Source organism: Protomyctophum parallelum (assembly GCF_964188405.1).
Source record: "Protomyctophum parallelum genome assembly, chromosome: 2".
In the NCBI taxonomy this organism is placed as follows: domain Eukaryota; kingdom Metazoa; phylum Chordata; class Actinopteri; order Myctophiformes; family Myctophidae; genus Protomyctophum; species Protomyctophum parallelum.
In genome coordinates this window covers 28,707,658-28,726,205 of record NC_139699.1, presented here as the reverse complement: position 1 = coordinate 28,726,205, position 18,548 = coordinate 28,707,658, and the positions used below count along the sequence as shown (strand labels likewise).

General features: G+C 42.4%; 1 protein-coding gene across 1 annotated transcript in view; it reads left to right on the top strand.

Annotated features, from left to right (window-relative positions):
- Nucleotides 1–1,390: 1,390 nt before the first annotated feature.
- The window catches only part of LOC310878565 (collagen and calcium-binding EGF domain-containing protein 1-like), a 46,715-nt gene continuing 29,557 nt past the window's right edge, over nt 1,391–18,548 (top strand). Inside the window, exons 1-2 of the mRNA XM_083792906.1 lie at nt 1,391–1,732; nt 5,401–5,481. Of these exons, the coding sequence (XP_083649032.1) occupies nt 1,620–1,732; nt 5,401–5,481 (194 nt within the window). The 5' untranslated portion in view covers nt 1,391–1,619. The remainder of the gene's footprint in view (nt 1,733–5,400; nt 5,482–18,548) is intronic.

Below are 18,548 nucleotides of genomic sequence, written 5' to 3'. Positions count from 1 at the left end.
GAATTGCCAATCAGTGCATTGGGAGCACCTGGCCAGTGTTCCCAGTGTGCTCTATAAAGGTCTGGGAGTTGGCTGGCCTCACTCTCGCTCTCCTTCCATGAGAGCAGCAGCATTAGTATGGCAAGCCGTTTCAACATTTAATCGCTAGACTGGATATGTATTCCAGATATCTGTAATTCAGTTCTTCCTAGTCAAAACTAACGTTTCAGATATCCACAATGACATTCCTCCTATCCAAAACTGTAATTTAAGATATCCACAAGGACATTTTTCCTATCCAAAATTACCATTTGAGATATCCATATTGTCATACACATGAATGGAAAAAGTGATGTAATTCCTCCTAGGAAGAACTTAATTTCTCCTAGGAAGAATGAAGTTATGACTATCTGAAACTAAAAGCCCAATACACATGAATGGAAAAAGTGATGTAATTCCTCCTAGGAAGAACTTAATTTCTCCCAGGAGTAATGTCAGTTCTCAGTTGTTGATAGGAAGAACTTAATTTCTCCTAGGAAGAACTTAATTTCTCCTAGGAAGAACTTAGTTTCTCCTAGGAAGAATGACAGTTGTTGATAGGAGTAATGTTAATTTTGACTAGGAAGAACTGAATTCAAGATATCCTGAATTACAATTTCTACTAGCAAGAATGCAGTTCTGACTAGGAGAAACATGGTTTTGGATATCTAAAACATATATTACAGATAGGAGGGTGGTTTGATTAAATGTTAAAACGGCTTGCCATAGTGTTTGCACCATTCAACACCTCCCACCCCACCCCACCCCACCCCACACTACACTACACTACACTACACTCACCACACGTCCACTCACTTACTCTACTGATTAACACACTCCACCTTAGTACTGTATTGTTTGATTCATATTCGTTTCCGTTTGTCTATATCATATGGTAAATAAATATTGGTTTGTGCACTTTTAAACAGCGTTTGTGTCTTCCTCCTTTGTTATGGCCCAAGAGCCAGGTCATAACATCAATGTAATTTCATTTCGACTATGATAACATTCTAGGCTTGTCTGCAGTTTCTGAAATTCTGAATTAGTCAATTAGATAGGCCTATAGCCTATTTAATGGGACTTAATAGACTACCAACATACCAAATACCAACTAGCCTACCAACTATCTCCTTTTTCCCGTTCATAATGCATTTTTGGATTTGATGCTCATCATGAAACAAAATTCAAGATTGTGGTAAAGCAAATAGCAATAAACGCAACAGCCATAGGGCTCAGTATAGCAGCGACCTCTGGAGACACAACATTCAATACGTTACCAATGTCGGCGTAACGGCTGCTCCAGGGGGTCTGGTTCAGTGCGCAACAGTCAGGACGCAGCAGCTCTCCAACAAGATGCGCGGCGGTGCGCCACTGGACTGCGCAGCAAGAATTAGCTCTCCATTGATTAACCTCTGAGCCGTGGGCTGCTAGTGCTATGCATTGCTATCTGATGCTGACTTCACACAGCTGCACTGCCTGCACACATGCACTGACAGAAGACAACGGGGCTGTGTTTTATTGACGTTTTGTGTCTTCTGGAGAGTGGAGACATCAAGCAAACAAGCAGGTTCATCTCATCTGTCACTCAGAGCCAGGGGGACATGGGTCAGCTCCGCCGCGCGCTCTTATCGCTTTGCGCTCTGTGCGTGGTTTTCCTCTGGGGTGGCAGTGGCAGCTCTACTAGGACGACTGTTGGAGTGGACACTTCTTCTGGGTAAGGAGTGACAGTGTGACGCTAATACTTAAGAGCTATTTTTTAATGAATTAGTATGTGATATGTTGTCTTTGTGGGTAATCTAACGTGGGTTTCAAGGTATAGCCAACACATGAAAAGGGGAAACGATTTGTAAATTGTAATAAGTCGCGGTGCGAGAAGGCAAATGTCATTTGCGCACAGACAAAACATGACAGATATTATTAAGGTGTACGGTGATGCAGGAGCACATGCAAGCATAATGTGAAATGTATATAGAACAAGTGCAACCATGCAATCATAGAGCAGGTTTCAGTTACCTTTACTTTACTTAGTTGTAGGCTATATGTAACTAGAATTGAGTGACCAGGCAGGGTATCCCATGAAAGATTTCACCCTAGAGCCTGAGGCAATGTATCCCAGTCCAAAGGAAGAAAATAAGTCACAACAATAATAGTTTTAATTCAAAAAGTAATAATTGCTTTGGTACAAAACAGAAAGTAACATAAATTTAATTAGTGTGTGTGTGTGTGTGTGTGTGTGTGTGTGTGTGTGTGTGTGTGTGTGTGTGTGTGTGTGTGTGTGTGTGTGTGTGTGAGTGTTGCTACATAGACTATTCCTAGTCAATAAGGGATCCATATTGTACTTTATGACAAGTCTAAGCATGCCAGCATTAATACAGATGACAAAGTTCAATTCCTTATGCTTTCAATCTATATTATTGTAAGACAAAGCATAGGCAAATCCTGATTTTGCATGCATGGCTAAAAACACTGCAGGACTCCCTGTGGAATTAACATTGATGGAATCAGGCTATAGTGGCAGTGGGCTCTGTCTGTGCATTCCTTTTCCCTTTTTAACTTTGACTGATCTCAACTAACCGCTTCCAGTCTTGAAAATCAAAGACATTTGTTTAAAATATATTTACGTGAGATTTCTCTTTCATGGGACTACACACACTGGAGATTGACATTGAAAAATGGGAAGAGTGGTGAAGGGAAGAGAGGGAATGGATCATGACATGTGTCAAAAGAACATTTTAACATTATGACATTGTGGAGCACATGGCTGGCAGCTTGGAAAACAGAGCGACCAGGAGTCTGGGATATCCCCAATCAAAGCTGTGCCTTACAGAGATATGGGATGACCCGGATGAATGTAACTGTCCCAGGTTTTGCTTCATGAATAGATCGAGAGCGGATGGTATTGATTGAAACGTGGTGGGAAATGTGGAATGGTCACTCGGCTCCCTGAAGAGATTTGGGTCAAAAAGGTCAAAAGTCAAGGTCACTGTCACGGGGTAGACCGTGCCCTATGCACGCACGCACGCACGCACGCACGCACGCACGCACGCATGCACGCACACACACACACACACACACACACACACACACACACACACACACACACACAATATGTGTTAAAACCTGTTCATTAGACTCCATGCCTATGTTGACAAGAGCACAGAAACAACTCTTCTCATATGGTCTGATTACAGCGAAAAAACTAATTCTGACACACTGGAAGAAGGAGGAGGCTCCTGCATTTAAGCACTGGTTAAATGAAATGACTAGTACACTTCATCTTGAGAGAATAAGGTATTTCCTGAGAAACAGGGAGAGCCAGTTTGATAAGGTTTGGCTGCCCCTTGTCCATTACCTGAGTAGAAACGATTAATAGACAGGATACCATTGATATGGTTGACTGTACGCCATTTTCTTTTCAGATGTTTTCCATGAGCTTTCTATCATCTTATTATAGTATGCAGTGTCACTGAGCAGTATGGGTGGGAGGGTTAATTTCTTTCTCTTTTTTGTCTTATTTATTTTTTCTTTCATTTTGTTTCATAAAAAAAGTATTTCATATCATAATGTTTGTAATAATTTATAATCTGTTCAATAAAAACATATTTGACAAAAAAAAAAAACCTGTTCATTGAAAACTCCGGGCAACTGAATTTTTCTAAAAGTCTTAATAATTGCCTAAAATATAACTTTAATTTGGTGCGACAAAGGTATTGTACAACGGCAAGATAATGGATTTGCACACTGATCACTGTCATTGCTTGTGTGCGTGGGTGTTTGGTGAAGTGGCTGATCAGGTCATTACTGTTAAATATTCCCCTAACACATGATTATGTTAACAACGTACATCCAGGACAAGATCTGACTGATGGCGCTTTCTGCCTGTGATCAATGGGAATTTCTGATTCTATGCACACATGCCATTTTGGAAAGAACTTGGGCCCCTTCCCTGGACCCTATACTTCCTTTACAGGTCACTGTTACCGCTGATACTAAAATGTTAAATGGTGCATTTATATAGCACCTTTATCCAAGGCGCTTTACATAGTTTGTGCATTACATTCACCCACACATTCATACACTGATGGCGGAAGAAACCATGCAAGGCACCAACCAGCACATCAGGAGCAATTAGGGCTTCAGTGTCTTGCTCAAGGACACTTCAACACTAACTCTGGGGGAGCCTGGGTTTGAACTAGCAACCTTACGGTTACCGGTTACCATCCAGCCACTCTACCCCTGAGCCACTGCCACCACCATGAAGTGCATGGCGGCAATACTAATGAAGGCAGTCAGGATGCTGCTGCTATTGTGCATATTGGCTCACTGGAAACACTCTGCTACACCAGTGGGTCTCATAGTGTCCTTGAGTGGGTTCCAAATGGCCCGTAAAAAAAACGACCAAACATTTAGTTTGATGGTGTTTGATACGTGTGTATGAGGCCTCATGCCTCATACACACGTATCAAACAAATGTTATGTATTCCGCCTGTGATTAATGGCTGCCACAATGCAACGCATTGAGGCGGCCATGAAACACGGACGGAACAGAGCATGTTCGTTTGATATGTGTGAATGAGGCCTGTGAGTGTACACTCTGAGATATGTGACTCCTTGAAATTAAAATGTTTGAGAACCACTGCACACTAAATGGAATAGAGCCTGAATTAGTATCATCGTTAACACCTTGTCACAATCCGTGGTCCCTAGTGGTCCTTGTTCCTAGTTTTGGTTAATGTTTTCTGTTATTGTGTGCTTTTATTTTGTAGTATTGTTTCCTGTATGCCTTGTTACTGTTTTCCTGCCTTGTCTCACCACCTGTGATTATTAGTTTGCTCCACCTGTGTTCTGTTAGTCTCTTAGCCAATCCCTGTCTTGATTTTGAGTTATGTTCACCTGTGCCCTGTTATCCCTGTGTACTCCCCTGTCTTTTCAGTACCTTGTGAGATCTTTGTTGAAATGTCATAGTAAGTGTTCAGTTCCAGTCTCTGTTAATAAATTGTTTGCATTTGAGCTCTTCGGCCTCTCTGTCCTGCATTTGGGTCCTATCCCCCTTGGCTCACCGCGACACACCTAGGAAGGAAGTAGGGAAGCGGCCCAGACGTAATTGATCAGTGATCAGTAATTTGTGCTGATTGATTGTACCAACCAGCTAACAGGTGTGAGTCATAGTGGCACAGAAAACAACATTCAACATTTACATGGATAAATGCCAGTAAATTAAAACCATTATTACAACTTTCTAAAAAAGAAAAACCTGAAACAAAAGTGGAATGCTCTATATTCAACTTTCCTATACTGTAGGCAAATTATGAGAGACATAAAGAGAGATATACACTGAACAAATCTCCCTGTATGTGATACCTCCTGTCTTTGGTCGTACAGGAAGGAGTGTCCAGAGAATAAGATTCTGACCTTGGAGTATCCATGCCTCAGAGCAGGAGGGAAGAACAGCACCTGTTTGAGGTAAGAAGACACTTCCATCACTCACAAACAGTAGTACAACAACCTGTGCTCCACAGGGCACTTGGGTGGTGCCGGTGTAAAGTACCTGTATAGGCTGTCCACTACCGTGGAGTCTAGGGGTCAAATCCACCCCTTTTCTCCCCAATTTAGTTGTTAAGCCAATTGATTCCTCCCCACACACATTTCTTTGTTGTCACTGCAGTTGTATCCTATCACCTGCCAGTGAGGACCCCCCATTGGGAGGACGTATAACACACGGCCTACTCCTCCCACCCAACACTCCTTACTGACAGGTGCAGAGTCTGCCGACTATAGAGTATAGTAGTATATAGAGATATATAAATTATTTAAAGGGCGGACGGCCCCGCCCCCACTATTCATTTCAATGGAAGTTACTCAGTGGCGTTTGAAGGACCCGGACCGGAAGAACGCTCTACTTCCACATTTTCTCGATGCACTTCCGCATTTGGACCAAGGAAGCTCTTAGAAGGAAGTGAAGTGGTCACGTGATTGGGCTGCGCCATGACACTTTCATGGACACTTTCACGGGAGCCAAACTACACCCGGAAGTTCGGCAGAATGCACTGGAGCCAATGAGAGCTCAGTGACCAGCTCATGAACAAACATTATTTATGAATGACTGAGACCTTTTGTAAAGTGATCGCTTCTGGAAAATAAAATAATATATATAACACGTTATTTTAGGCTGTCTTATTTTTTGATGTGCATACTACTTAATGTGATTTATTTTTTCAAAGAGCAGAGAGCAGCCCAGGCAGAAAACTTACTATGTGCTCTTCTATAAATACCTCAATAAAAATAAATAGTTATTAAGTCGAAAAACAACCACTCGGAAAAAACGTGTGATATCACTTCTTTCATATTCCTGAACCAATTATATGACAAAGCTCGCAATCGTTCATGTATAATGTTTGTTATGAGCTGGTCCAGCCGGCTCCATTCACTGCCATGTATTCATTGTACTACCGGTGTGAGTTTGGCTCCCATGAAAGTGTCCATGAAAGTGTCATGGCGCAGCCCAGTCACGTGACCACTTCACTTCCTTCTAAGAGCTTCCTTGATTTGGACACCAACATTTGGTGTCCAAATGTGGAAGTTCTAACGAGCGCTCCGTGTTAAACCCCAGCTGCATGGGGTTTACTCGTGCTACAAGCACAGGCAAAAAACGCCCGCCTGCAGTTCCAGCTTTAGCCAGTAGAGTGGAACGGCTTCAACGTTGGTCAGCCACTGATATTTGTTGCTGCGCATACTCCTACACACGGGCGGAACAACCCGGTCGGGCCGGGGGGTGTGACCGCACAACCGGGCCTCGCCGAACCTGTCTCCCAAAGCAGTGTACACATTGTTTAAGTCAAAGATGCGCAGCATCGTGGCTTTCATATGGTAATATAAACTTTGGCTAAAAGCACCACAGTACAGTAAACATTCTTACATTCAACTTCACAGTAAACATTGAAGTGATGGTGGTGGTGCTTTTAGCCAGTCTGCCCTCCCGGGAGGAAAATCAACTGTCTGTCTGTCTGTCATGGAAGTAGGCTACAACCTAAACAGACTTCCTCTTCCTCTTCAAAATAAGAGCTATACTTGTAATGATTAGTCAACACTAGTTTTATTTCTTAAGTGAACTTACAGGATGTGTAGATATTTTTCTAGCGCCCTAAGAGATAATGCTTTGACTGGGTATCTGTCGAGTGTCTGTGTAACGCTGTGTGTTCGTCGATCGATCATCCCCGAGCCCCGGGCCCCCTGGATTCACGGGCCGGGGGGGAAACCACCCCCCCCCCCCCGGTAGCTCCGCCCCTGCTCCTACTTATTTCTATGGCTATCAGTGGGGGGTGTTGGATGGGACAAGTACTGTAGGACAGAGGCACTATGTCCTCTCGCGGTGGGGGCCTTTCACTGGCAGGTGAGCCACTAGGGTACAACAGCAACACTGTACATTTTGCTAATGCCATAAGCAGGTGCTCATTGGAAAACAAGATGATTAAACATGCAATACATTTGCTTGACAAGTTGAGAGTGAAGTTGTGAGTGAAGCCAATGTGTCCTGCTGCTTGAGCAAAGGGTGAGAACAAGTCTTGGTAGAGTGCCCTTGAGCAAGGCACTGAATTATTGAAGCTCTGGGTATAAGCACTGTAGCAAAAATCCTTAACCACTTCTTAAACACTTGGGTCCCATTTCTGGACTAAACATTTGGCTTCTCGTTCTTCTGTGTGTGCACATGACCTCAGCAGTGCACGCAATGTTTTGTGGCTAATTTGTAGCCACTCTCTTTGACTTTATCTAACATTCCATCACACAAGCGTGACTAAAGATGTGATAAGGAATATGTATGTACTGTAGTTGCAGTAGTCATCAACCTATAATAATGATACACATTTATCTTGATATTTGTTCATAATGTTTGATACAGTATATCACAGACAACCGAGGAAGATAAAAAATGCATGTAAACCCGATGATTTGACATCCGGGACGGTTTTATGAATCACAACTTTTGGCACAAAATCTGTGTGTAAGAACCTTTTATAAATGGGGGTCTGGTTGGAGGCCAGAGAGTCTGCTCTGTTAACTCTCAAAGTTACTGCAGAACTATGCTTTATGGCTCGTGTGATTCCTGGCTCTAGATGTATGGAGTTGGAGTAGTATGGGGTGGTGGTGGGTTGGGGTTTGGTGGGGGGGGGGGGGGGGGGGTGCTGTGAGGGTTCAAGTGTGTTTTCCCTGTTTCTAGTTCAGCAAAAACTTTTTTGTGTGTCAAAGATTCACATAATATTTGCAAATGCTTTTTATGGTTTGTCAGATGGCTGTGGTTTGGCACACAAGACAATGCACTGTGAATTCAGGCCAGTGTTTTTCAGCCAGAGGGCTGGGACCCAAAAGAGGATGGCAAGACATCCGGGGGTTCCCAAGCTACTTTAGTATAGACATATTGTGGTTTTAATATAAAGCGTCCTGGTTGAATGCAATGTTCAGTGTGAAACCAGTTGAAAGCCAGTAGAATAACCAGGGAGTAATTTAAACACATTGTGGTACACGTACCGTACATCAATGCACTGTACCTGATGCCTGCAATTCTACTGATAGAAACGGTTAGAAAGAAAGAAAAAAAGAAAGAAAGAAAGAAAAATAATCACCCATCTGGTAATCTGAACAGGTTAAAACAAATGCTAAGAATTGTTTCCACCCAACCACCCAAATCTGGTTCGGTGTACAGAATGCCTCAGGCTACTGAAAATGCTTTCAGTTGTTTAAAAAAAAGTCATAGAGAAGTCTGTGCATGAGAATGACTTGGCTTGGATGTTTGGTCTTAACTGTTGGTTGACACCCAGCTCTGCAGAGCAGCAGCAGGCTGTGTAACGGTCCCATCTTTCCTCGCTCTCATTTATTTTTTATTACCCAAAACATCTCTGTTGCACACAAACACTCCAGAGTGAGATATGGCTATTCTATAACAAGATATACTTTATTTCTACAAGTGACAATACTGCTACAGTATTGACACAGTTTACATAATAACAGAAAAATATTTGGTTCCTTTGGAAAAATGCAGTCCAAAACTATAAAACCCCCAAAACAGTACCACCGGTACGCTAAACTGGTTTACCTCAATCCAACATGTTAGCTCATTGGAAACCCTTAACAGCCCGTCAGCAAATTAGCTTTTCACAAACCACAGTTCCCCTGAGAAACTTCTAATTAACAAAATTTGATAGAACAATGTTTCAGGCAAGATGTTTTATTGATTATCGATTACGTACATCACATTGCTAAGGCTCTGTCTGTAGCCAATCAGCCATTGTTGCATACAGTACATGATAAACTGCCCTGGATAGCAGTGTCAGCCGAATAAAGCTTCAAATGTAAAAACCTTTGCAGGGTTTTGTGGTGTTGGGCATAAATAAACCCCCACAGCTCTCTACATAAAAACAAAACCCCAGCCAGCCGTACGCCTTCTCCCTACTCTGTGCCTGTGGTGGTTTGGACGACACTGAGGTTGAATCAGACCAATTTCTATTGTTCACAAATCTCTCTCTCTCTCTCTCTCTCTCTCTCTCTCTCTCTCTCTCTCAATCTGTGTCTAACTCTCTCTTTCTGTGTCTTCGCCGGAGGTCATGTTTGATCGATGCCAAGGCAAACATACACGTTTTACCCAGATTCTAACTGATGTGTGGTGTGTACAGTGCATGTGTGTGTGCGTGCATGTGTGTTTACACATGCATGCCTGATTCTGAGTAACAATATAATAATAGACACTTTAATAGAGCGGTTTACAAGGTTCATTAACAGTCACAGCTGGAAAGATGATAATCATAACTATTAACAAGTGAAAACACAAAAAACCCAAAAGAAGTACAGGTGATAAGGTAAGAGCAATGTGTGTGCATGTGTGTGTTTATGTGTGTCTGTATACAGATCATAAAATGAATGTCTATCTTAGATTTGACCAGGCTTGTCTTTGCTGGCAGAGACTGCAGGTTTGTGGTGATGATGAAGGATCTTTTGCCTCCCTCCTACAAACTCTACCTTGTTAATAACTATCATCTGGACCTGATGAGCTCGATACGCCAATAAATGCCTTCAATCTACATTAGCATATTTTTCTGGTTTAACCCATTCTGACCGGGCACCCATTTTGGTGTCAGCATCATGTTATGCTTTAGCTATTGAAAAATAGCAGATCTACAAGCTCATATCGCGCCACCGAGTGGCGCGATACGAGCTTGTAGGTCTGCTATTTTTTGAAAAATCGAAGAACGACTGACATTTTTAGAATCTGATCTCAGGTCAGAATGGGTTCATCAGACCAGTGTGTGTCCGGCGGAAACCTCGGTATGAATCTGATCTCAGGTCAGAATGGGTTAAATACACCACATGGCTCATTGCCATGCAGGCGGAGGGCAAACATAAACAGTGCACCACGGTATTTGAAGCTTGAGCACGGCACTCAACCTGCTCTGTAAATGAAATAAAGTGGTGACAGATGAGAAATGTTCTGGAAACATGATTAAATGATTGCCATTTAATGGCAATATGTCATATACGTTTGAAGTTTTTGTTTGTAACTTTAGAGAAATAAGTTTCAATGTGATCCTGAGTAGAGTATAGACTATACTGTAGACCAGTTGATGCACGTACATCCTCATAAACACTAAATCCTTTATTGAAATCCATCCTGGAACCTGAGTTGCATGTCCTTCTTGTCTCTTTCATAGAAATGTAGAAATACTGTAATAAATATGAAGAATTAATATTAATCATGAAAATCGCTCTGGAGTAAGAGCGTCGTTTGTGGTGCTCAGCCAAAATGTGAAAGCACAGCGAGAGTCACCGAGGCTGGACTTTGTCCAGCCTTTGTGACTAGATCTGACCGTGATCAGAAAAGTGAGTTGTGAGTTGTCTTTGAGAATCATGAAAATTAATCCATCAAGAATTCATCAGGTTTGTTTGGGGGGTTGCCCCATAGCTGAAAGGTGGCTGGCTGAAATCCCAGAACAGAGCGCAATACTTCTCAAGTGCCCCTGGGCCCTTAGCATGTACAGTAGTGAGCATCTAGTGTATGCACTGTTTGTGTACCAGCCTCCTGTGGCAAATAGACTTTATCTGATACAATCCAACAGGCAGTTGTCGTAAATATGTCCTTGTCCTTGGTTATGTTTTGTGCGCATGTTTGATATTGGGCAGTTGAGCCCCTTGGTGAAAACGTGTAATTGAAATACTGCCACTGATCTTTTGCAGCTGTTGGACTGGATACGAGTGTTCATTCAAAGTATCACGGTTACGTGGTGTTTGTGAGCGGAGGTTTCACTAGAATAGCCAGCGGCCGTATAAACCATATACATACGGTACTATGGTACATCAACAAAACAGATGTAGGAAAAAAAGGAGAGTGCTGTGGCTGAGTGTATGGAGAGATGCTGCACAGATACTGTGTGGACTAGAAGAAGAGGTTGACGCTCAGCCTTGGTCTCTGAGTCTGGTTTCACTTCACTGCTGTGTTCACTGGCCAGGCTGCTATCTACAGATAAGAACAAGAGACTCAACACACAACTCTTCTGTCTGTCTGTCTTTCTTTCTTTCTTTCTTTCTTTCTTTCTTTCTTTCTTTCTTTCTTTCTTCACCATTCACCGCCTCCACCCTCACCACATACCACCTACCTCACTTAAAATATGGATGCAAAAGAACTTCTTAAAACTCAACTGCAACACATCAGAAATCCTTCTCATCGGCCTTAACTCCAGCTCCACCCAGAACTTCACCCTTAACATTGACGGCTTCACTGTAACAACCTCCCCCCACATCCGTAAACTTGATGTCACATTTGATTCCACCCTCTCATTTCTCCCCCACATAAACCATGATCACCAAAACCGCCTTCTTTCACCTCAGGTATATCGCCCGCCTCCGGCCCTCTCTGACTTTCCCAGCTGCCGAAACCCTCATCCACGCATTCATTACATCCCGGATTGACTACTGCAACAGTATCCTTAACGGGCACCACCTCCAAAGTCCTCAACAAACTCCAACACATGCAAAACTCGGCTGCCCGTCTGCTCACCAGTACACGTTCCAAAGACCACATTACACCTGTCCTCCATGACCTACACTGGCTCCCCATCAAACATCTCAGAGTTGCCCCCCCCCCCTCTCCTTCAAAACCCACCTCTTCAAGATAGCGTTCACTAGCTGAGGTCTGGTTAAGATGCCCCCCTTCCCTTGTTTATCCTTTTATCTTTTTAACATTGCAATGATACTTACTTCTTTTTTTTATTTTATTGAATAAAGTATTTTTTCCTAGTGTTTTTATGTAAAGCTTTGGGTACTTCGAAAAGCGATATATAAATTATTATTATTCTTTCTTTCTTTCTTTCTTTCTTTCTTTCTTTCTTTCTTTCTTTCTTTCTTTCTTTCTTCTCCCCCTACTGTACACACGCACGCACACATGCCCCAACCACTGTAAAGGACCCCCCAAACCTTAACTCCAACCATATAGAGCATTAGCCTGGTTAATAAACCAGACTAATATCGCACGGACTGCGGGATATTAGTCTGGGGAGGCTCAGCTTGGATTTCATTTCCAGGGCGGCGGGTTGAAACATTTTCTCTTTGACGCAATTGGTCAGAGCTACTGTCAGTCAAAGGTCTCAAGCATTGAAAGTCACTGTACCAAAGCCCGCCCATATTGCATACCGTGTCCCGATTGGCCGCCCCATTTCTCTGGTGTAGGAAATGGGCGTACAATTGAGCCTCTCCAGACCGTAATCCGCCGGCAGGCAATTTTTTTTTGCCAACGGCTGATTCGGTCTGGTTTATTAACCAGGCTAATAGAGCATGGGTTTTCAACAGGTGGTCCGTGGACCACTGGTGGTCCGTGAAGGTATTGCATGTGGTCCCTGACCATGCATTTAGTAATGTAGGAAAGTGAAGATTTGTATTTTAATTTATTGTATTGACCACAAGTTGAGAAACAATGCAATAAATGACGTGGTGACATATGTCACCACGTCATTTACTGCATTGTTTCTCAACTAACTGACAACATCGACGCAGCATCATATTATGATGCCGCGTCGATGTTGTCAGTTACTGGGAAGTCGGACGTCAAGAACTTCCACAGAAAAGGGAGGTAGAATCTCAAGGGAAACTGATCGACTGGTTCAGTCATCATTATAAGGAAATGTGCCCATAATGAATTGCATGTGTCTGCTCGCTCATACATACAGTAAGTTACAATAGCAACATGATTTTAATATGGAAGGTTAATTTCCCCACCACACAACGCCCATATCCCCCCTCCCAACACAACAGTGGTCCCCAAGTTGATTCTCAGTCAGGGTGGTGGTCCCTGGTTCATAATCAGTTGAAAACCCCTGATATAGAGAGAAGGTGTTTCAATCTATTGCTGTCATGTAAACAGCAATAGAATGGGTTTGCAGTAATATTTGAATGAATGGCTGCAATGTGATGGTAATGATGGATTTCTGGGTTTCATATTGGGATGTCAAAGGCTATGTCTGTAAACATTTTGATTAATTCACATGTATGGTAGATAGGCTAACTGAGGCATATGTTGGTGTGTTTTAAATGCTCATGTTTTGTATCACTTGTATCTGTTCTTATGGTGTCTGTCTAGCAAAAGGGTGTTTAACACAACTGAAGGAAAGGAAAACAACTTTATGTTCAAACAAGTTATAAGGCTGAGGATAAATACAAACTTCTGGAAACATCAGTACGCTTAATTCACCACTAAAACTAAGCTCTAAATACGTAATCCTAAAACCGTAACTCCAACCTGAATCTTCTCCTAATTGTAAAGCCTAAATCACTTTATTTTACTATAAAAACAACCATTTATTTTGTGAGAACCAGGGAAATTCCATTGTAATAATAGTAACACAAGTAGCCTGCACAAGCGTATACACATTCCCCCAAATACTGCAGTCGTTGGTACAAGCCAGGTTGTATGTGAGCCTGTGTCTGTGAGGGGATTTTACCGGCAGTGTTTCTCAATGTAGCCAACAGGAATCTCTGTGGGCTGAGTCAAGGCACTGTGCTTGTCTTGACTCAGACATCTCTGAACTTTCTCTCTGCTGGGGTCAGCGATACCATCACTATGCTGGCGCCCCCAAAGACTTTTAGATTTTGACTATTTATCGTAGCTGCCTTCCAAAAACTTTGTGTGTGTGTGTGTGTGTGTGGGGGGGGGGGTATTGGGCTCTTGCCTGATTTGGCCTGGCCTGGCCTGAACTCTGCATGTGCGAATGGAAGCACAAACTACACCCACCCATACATGCTACACAAATCAACAACTAAGTATAAATACCAGCCATACCTCTAACCCCAACCACTGAAACGATCCTCTAAATACATAATCCTAACCGTATAACTCCAACCTGAATCTAATTGTAAGCCTAAATCCAAAGATCCCTCAACGTCTAGCTTTGTGTGTCCCGCCGTGAGATCATGTGTGTGGCCAAGTCTATAGACTTATGACAAATTTAGTTTTACGTGAGAACTTTCAGGCCAAGTCTATGGCAAATGACGTCACGTGACGTCTTTGTGTGACTTCATGTGGGCCATAATAAATATCTTCACACAAGTGTGATTTACTATAAAAACAACCATTTATTTTGTGAGAACCAGGAAAATTTGTAATAATACTCACACTGCACCATGCATGCATGCACGGACACACACACACACACACACACACACACACACACACACACACACACACACACACACACACACACACGCACACACACACACACGCACACACACATTCAGACTCTGGTCAAGATGAAAATCATGTATTGCAATGATATTGCATTGTAGTTGGTGCAGTACATGGCTCTACTCCCATGATATAGCCAATCAGGTCTGGAGTTATGTGGATGGATGATTGTTGTACCCAGAGAGAGCATTATAAAATGGACTACGTAAGGATTTAGCGGTGATAGGAAAATTGTAGTTGGCATTTTCTCCATCCATGAGAAGGTGATTATATACTTGTTTCACTTACACTGCGGCTGAAAGTGTGCACTGGCTTTGGGATGAAAGGAGTGGTGGAATACAGCAATTCCTCCTTCTCTTCCTAAGCTGTCGTCATACTGTGGAGACTTTACCCATGTGTGTTCAACAAAAGTGTTTAAAGTGCTCTCTGGTCCGCACCGAGACTGACTCAACCCCAGGCCTGCATAACATCTTTATTCTCCACCTCATTCTCCACTGTCTCTCTCTCTCTCTCTCTCTCTCTCTCTCTCTCTCTCGTTTGTTCTGTATCACTCTATCTCTTTCCTCTCTAAAGAGATAGAATCCAGGCCAGTCTAGTAGCCTGGGTTTGCACAGCAGGATTTGAGGTCAGTTCAAATACAATTTACTGCTGCACAGGTCTTCCACACTTGATGTGTTATTGGAAGAAGAGGATGGTGGTGTGCACGCTGCTTGGGAAGCTGGAGTGCTTGTCAATGTTATGCGCTGCTGAGAGGAGTGCCTGGTTTGCTTATCCAGTTAGTGCACAGACCCATTTTGTCACTGACGTGGCAGGAACTTTATATACTGTATGTCCACAATCGCAACTTTTTAGGAAATGTAAAAAAAAAAAATCTGTGTTGCAATTGGTTGCATATTAATAGAAACCTATGATGTACAACACATTGGGATTAGCTACTTACGCTACTTTTAGTCAAAAACACTTGGGCTGTATTTTGCATGTCTTAAGTACCAGGTCTTATTCCCTAACTTGAGTAAACTAAAGACCTGGAGGCGTGATCAATGCCATTTGGCTATTCTGAGTGGCCAAAGAGCATTGACCACGCCTCCAGGTCTTTAGTTTACTCAAGTTAGGTAATAAGACCTGGTACTTAAGCCACGCAAAATACAGCCCAAGGTTTCTGCCTGACAGCGACAATTTGTTCCTTGTGAGTGGGTTCGAATATGATTGCTGTCTTGTCTTGCATCATGTATCTCCTCTCTCTGCTCTTCATGTCTCTTTACTCTCCTGATAAGAATGATGCAATATTGCATTGATGATCCGTACAGATGGTCAGGGTGCCTGTTCAGGGGGAGAAGAACTGGGGAGCTCCACATGACTTACACCCCCCTACAGAGGCTCTTAACTGTCGGGTGAAAATAAGCTGGTGGCTTGAGGCTTGGGTATCGGAGGAGACCCGTGACTATCTTCATCCTCCCAATGACCTTCTGTGGGGACTTGCAGGGATGGACCATTAAGCAGGGGAAATGGGAATTGGCATAATATCAAATTGGGTATGAAGGGGAGAAAATATATATTTATTTTACTTTTTGGGAGGGTCTCGGGGTGTTCAGTAGCATTGTCACTTTATTATTTATCTCTGTACCTATTACATGCAAACAAAATAACTCAGATCTTATGTTTTACTTACTTTAAATCTGTCATTACCCAAGGAATATGATCTGTGATCATGACTATTACTGTGTCTACCTGATCCTGGGATATCTTTCAGTGAAAAAAAAAAGAAAAAAAGAATGATGCAATATTCACCTCAGTTTAAGTCTTTGGCTGACTGTTTTGCTCTGCTCGTTTGTTGATGTTGTTAGTGTTTTTATTATCCTCACTGTTTTCATAGCTTGGCTTACATTGTGATTCAAGCAATAACAGTTGTCTAGTAGCTGAATAATCTATAGCTTTGCCAAATCATGAAATTCCTTTGCTTTGACCCATCCACCGTTCTGTCTGCCAGTCAACAATACCTACAGTATTGGATCCAACTGGGTTCCGCTCCCATCCAGGTTTTGCGTTTGCCTCTACCTTTTCAGGTCCTTATCACTCTCCTATGTGAAATATGTGCCCAGACTTTGCGGAACTTGTCCCTCCCAACATTTCGATGTACCTGTATGAGTGACGTACCGAATGCGTGAATGTTGGTCTTCCAACCTACGAATATAGGACTATACAGCTTTCAGCTTACTCTTGCTCTGACTGTAACACTCTGAACATACGCAGTTCTGGATGAGAGCTGAACAAAGCCTTAGATATAAATGTATACCGGTATGTAAAGTCTGTCTCCCGTGGGGGAACCACCACACAGGGCGTTTGTGGTGTTGGGCACAGGGTAGACGTAAACCCCACACAGCTATATCACTCATCAAAACAAAGTTCCAGCCAGCCCACTCCATGGTGGTTGCTTTGGATAAGAACATCAGAAAAATGCTTAAAACATAGATGTAAATCTATCCCCCTGAACCTGGTTCTGAATCCCACTTTCCCAACTATATAAGCACTCTCAAAACATGCATGAGCTGCATGTTTATTCAGCATTCACAATAAACCTTTAGTTTCCTCCAGTCTCTGTCAGCAACAATCTCAGGTTACTGACATGGTCCATGGTGGCTAAACTGGAGAGTGTGCATCCCACACAGGCTTAGGCACAGACCCATAACATCCTCGGTTCAACCACTTAAGCCCAATACGTCCTGGTTTCCCCAGGTGTCCATACTTTCCCCTTGCTTGTTAACCTCTACACCAAGGGTGCCATTTTGAAGATCCGTTTTACAATGGGGTAATACAGAAATTGCCCTCGCTCTGCGCACAATGGTATTATGAAAGGCATATCGGCCCGTGTTGAACGCACTCGGCCCGTGTTGAACGCACACACATATGGCATACGGCGTTCCTGAATATTTTAGCATTGTGGGAGTGTCCATATGTTATTATTTTCGCTTTGCGCAATTTGCTATTAAGCCCCTTGACCTAAAGACACTCAGCGCATAACGATTAGACGTGGGTCTGACCACCTCATAAACGCAACAAGCACTGTTTGATTTTACACTTGAGCAGCTCTGGGAGGCTGCTAGAGTGTTGCCATGTCTGTTTATTATAAGCGGCTTCTTTTTCTGTAAAGTTGCTTGTAAATATTGGTAGTTGTACTATTTTGTTGTTGCTTTTCTTGTTTCTAAAGTGGTTATTTGGGCTTTTCTCCTAATGTTGTTTAAACCAGTGATCCTCACACAGCACATTCCCATGTCAAGGATCCCCAGATGAATGCATTTGCCCAACTAAGGACGGCTAATCCAAAAATTTAATTAAAATTTTCCAAGATTACTTTTGAAAATAGCAGATCTATACCAGCTCACAATGCATCACATTCATTCATTAAAACTATGAACTCTGACTGCAGGGGGATATATATAATGATCATTATAACAATGTGCAAGAACATATTTAAAAATAAGGACTTTATATTTGTGGACAATCAAAATATGTTTTTTTATTTTAATGTGGTGTCATTAAAATTAATCTGGATATGGCAGACTCACTATCTAGAAAATAAAAACATGGCACTTCAAAAACATCTCCATAATCCTTGGGAAGTTTGCTTTCATATGCTGTATCACACCCGATTCAAGTCTTCTTCAATAAAATGCTAAGAGCAAAGACCATATACCATCGGGGCCACAGGCACAGCATTAAGCAGCATCATTCAACTCATTCCTTCATCATGACTTGAATGAAATAAAATATAATAAACGTTATTTTAATGGTGTTTTTCAATAGAAACAAATTATTT